Raw genomic sequence first — 2,229 nt, forward strand, 5'->3', positions numbered from 1 at the left:
GGCTATAGATAGAGTAAAATCTATCATCTCAGTCCAAGGGATCAATACCCTGGTACCAGATAGAAATTTTTTTTTTCCTTTGGCGTGATCTTAATGTGATACGGAATGGCGTCGTGGCTAGGGTTATTTTTGCGTCTCTATTCGTCGCTTAACCACTCCTCGCAAAATTAAAATAAAACCTCTTGCACCCAGGGTAAGGGGTCAATGGGGTGAAGGGGACAGTTTTTGAGCGGAGGCTATTAGAGGTTCATTTGTTAACCCATTGACCGCCTAGTTTTGCGGGCCAGTCTATTGCAAAATCTGTTTTTAATAAAAATAAAGTTGATGTTGACCCCTGAGTCGCCCTCCGTTGACGAGTAAAAACATCTGGCGCTCTGTTACTCGATAATTCTCATTCCCAGGGATCAATGGGGTAGCAGTGATGAGTAATACCCAGATAGACTAAACAACTTTGTTATCCTTCAAGGCTGGCCTAAACACCCATTTTAAACCGTACGTTGGTCGTCGGTATTCAGTTCAGTTCATTTAAAAGTACTAATAGACCATTTCCGAGTTCGTGTCTGCCTCCTCTTCAAAGAGAGTCTAAGTGCGAAGTTTTTCTTATGAAAATTAGTTTTCATTCATATGTAAAGTAGAACTAATTACCATGACAAAAAGTTTGCACTTAGACTCGCTTTGAAGAGGAGGCAGACATGAACTCGGAAATGGCCTATTCGCAATAGTAGTTTTTAGAGTTACCTGTAGTCTATTTTAGGGTAGTCCATTTGGGTACTTCATCGGGGTAGTCCATAGACCAACCTCGTTCCCAGGGAAGGAGGGAACGAGGTTGTCCATAGACGAGACTTTTGACGAGACTGGGGTCAGTATTGGTCAGTATTTCGACCCTCTCATCTAAGTGCCCCGGTGGCGAATGGTGCGGTTACCAAGTTGTCGAGGGACCAAGAGATGGTGCATGCTTTTTTGATTCACTCATTGTCTCCCGGTCCATGTAGAGTACTATTCTCTTCGACTTTTATCCACGAAACCTTGGTAAGACCATGGAACGATCTTGTATGGTGCCTAAGCTTGGATTATTTTTAGACTTTTTTGCTACTGCTAAAGTTTCTTCCTTAACTTGGATGATTCACCAAACCATTTTACCTTTTAGTTCTCTTTACACATCGTAGGTCAGGTTTGCACGATATATGGACGAAGCTTGCTTGCTTTCTAATGCCAACTGCTGGTCATTTATAAAGTGTAAGGTTTCGAAATTAGCCACAGCAGTGCTGATGGAAATAGGTTTTTAATTTTACTAATTTTTAATTTTCAAGCCTCATAAATCGAACGCATTTCAATTTTAGGAACAAAATCAAAACTTGGTTAAAATTGGGAGGGGACGATACGTTTTTGTGCACTTGAAAATGGTTGAAAAGGGATCAACAGCACGTCAAAATTTATTATCAAAATGATATCATAGAAAAGCAACTTAACAAACTACTGTATAAACAAAGTGTATACCAGTCCCTTTTCATTAAAAAATAAACACTGTGTATCGGTGTCCTCAGATCACAGTGACAAGGAATATGCAAGATGTGGGAGGAGGGCTATACTCACTATTTGCTTTAGGTGAATTATACTTGAGTCGTTTTTTAACTGTTACTGTCATTGAGGGTGGGTCGTGTCATTTCATGTGCGCACTCTTAAGGGGGTCCACATTGCTTTATACAGGGGCAAGAACAGGGCCATTGGAAATTATATAGAGGAAAATGAAAATGTACCAGCCCACCCCTGCCCTTTCCTCACTGCCTCTTTCCCCCTATAATAAATGATTGGTCCCTGAGGAAGGAAAGGAAACAGAAAGGAAAGGAGCTAGTCAAATCAAATGAAGTGTTGGTTTTTGAGGAGAGGGGAAATCGTGCCCCCAGAGAAAAACTTTGTGGTGCAGAGTAGAGAACCAACAAACTCAATGTGCATCATTGAGTCTGGGAAGTGAACCTGGGCCATGTTGGTGGGAGGTAACTGATCTCACCACTACGCCAGCCCCTCTCCCCAAACAACAAGAAATCTAGCACCAGGAGGCCAGGCTGACTTTTGAGAGTGAGGCTGGCATATTGGTCATGGTAATGTATTTACATATTCAAATGGGTCATACAAGCAATCAATCTATGGGTGAGATTGGACATCAGCATACACAGGCGCCACTGGCAGTCACTATCAGTCCTTTAGTGATCTCACCCAGCACATCAATGA

General features: G+C 41.9%; 1 protein-coding gene across 2 annotated transcripts in view; it reads left to right on the forward strand.

Moving 5' to 3' along the window:
* The first annotated feature begins 903 nt into the window (after window positions 1-903).
* Window positions 904-2,229, forward strand: part of LOC138033727 (AP-5 complex subunit sigma-1-like) — a 15,948-nt gene continuing 14,622 nt past the window's right edge. The window contains exon 1 of one of the 2 annotated variants that reach the window (XM_068881530.1): window positions 904-1,029. In XM_068881530.1, coding sequence (XP_068737631.1) covers window positions 946-1,029 — 84 coding nt within the window. In that variant the 5' untranslated portion in view covers window positions 904-945. The other variant, XM_068881531.1, reaches the window with a different exon arrangement.

Source organism: Montipora capricornis, chromosome 14 (genome assembly GCF_036669925.1).
Source record: "Montipora capricornis isolate CH-2021 chromosome 14, ASM3666992v2, whole genome shotgun sequence".
Lineage (NCBI taxonomy): Eukaryota > Metazoa > Cnidaria > Anthozoa > Scleractinia > Acroporidae > Montipora > Montipora capricornis.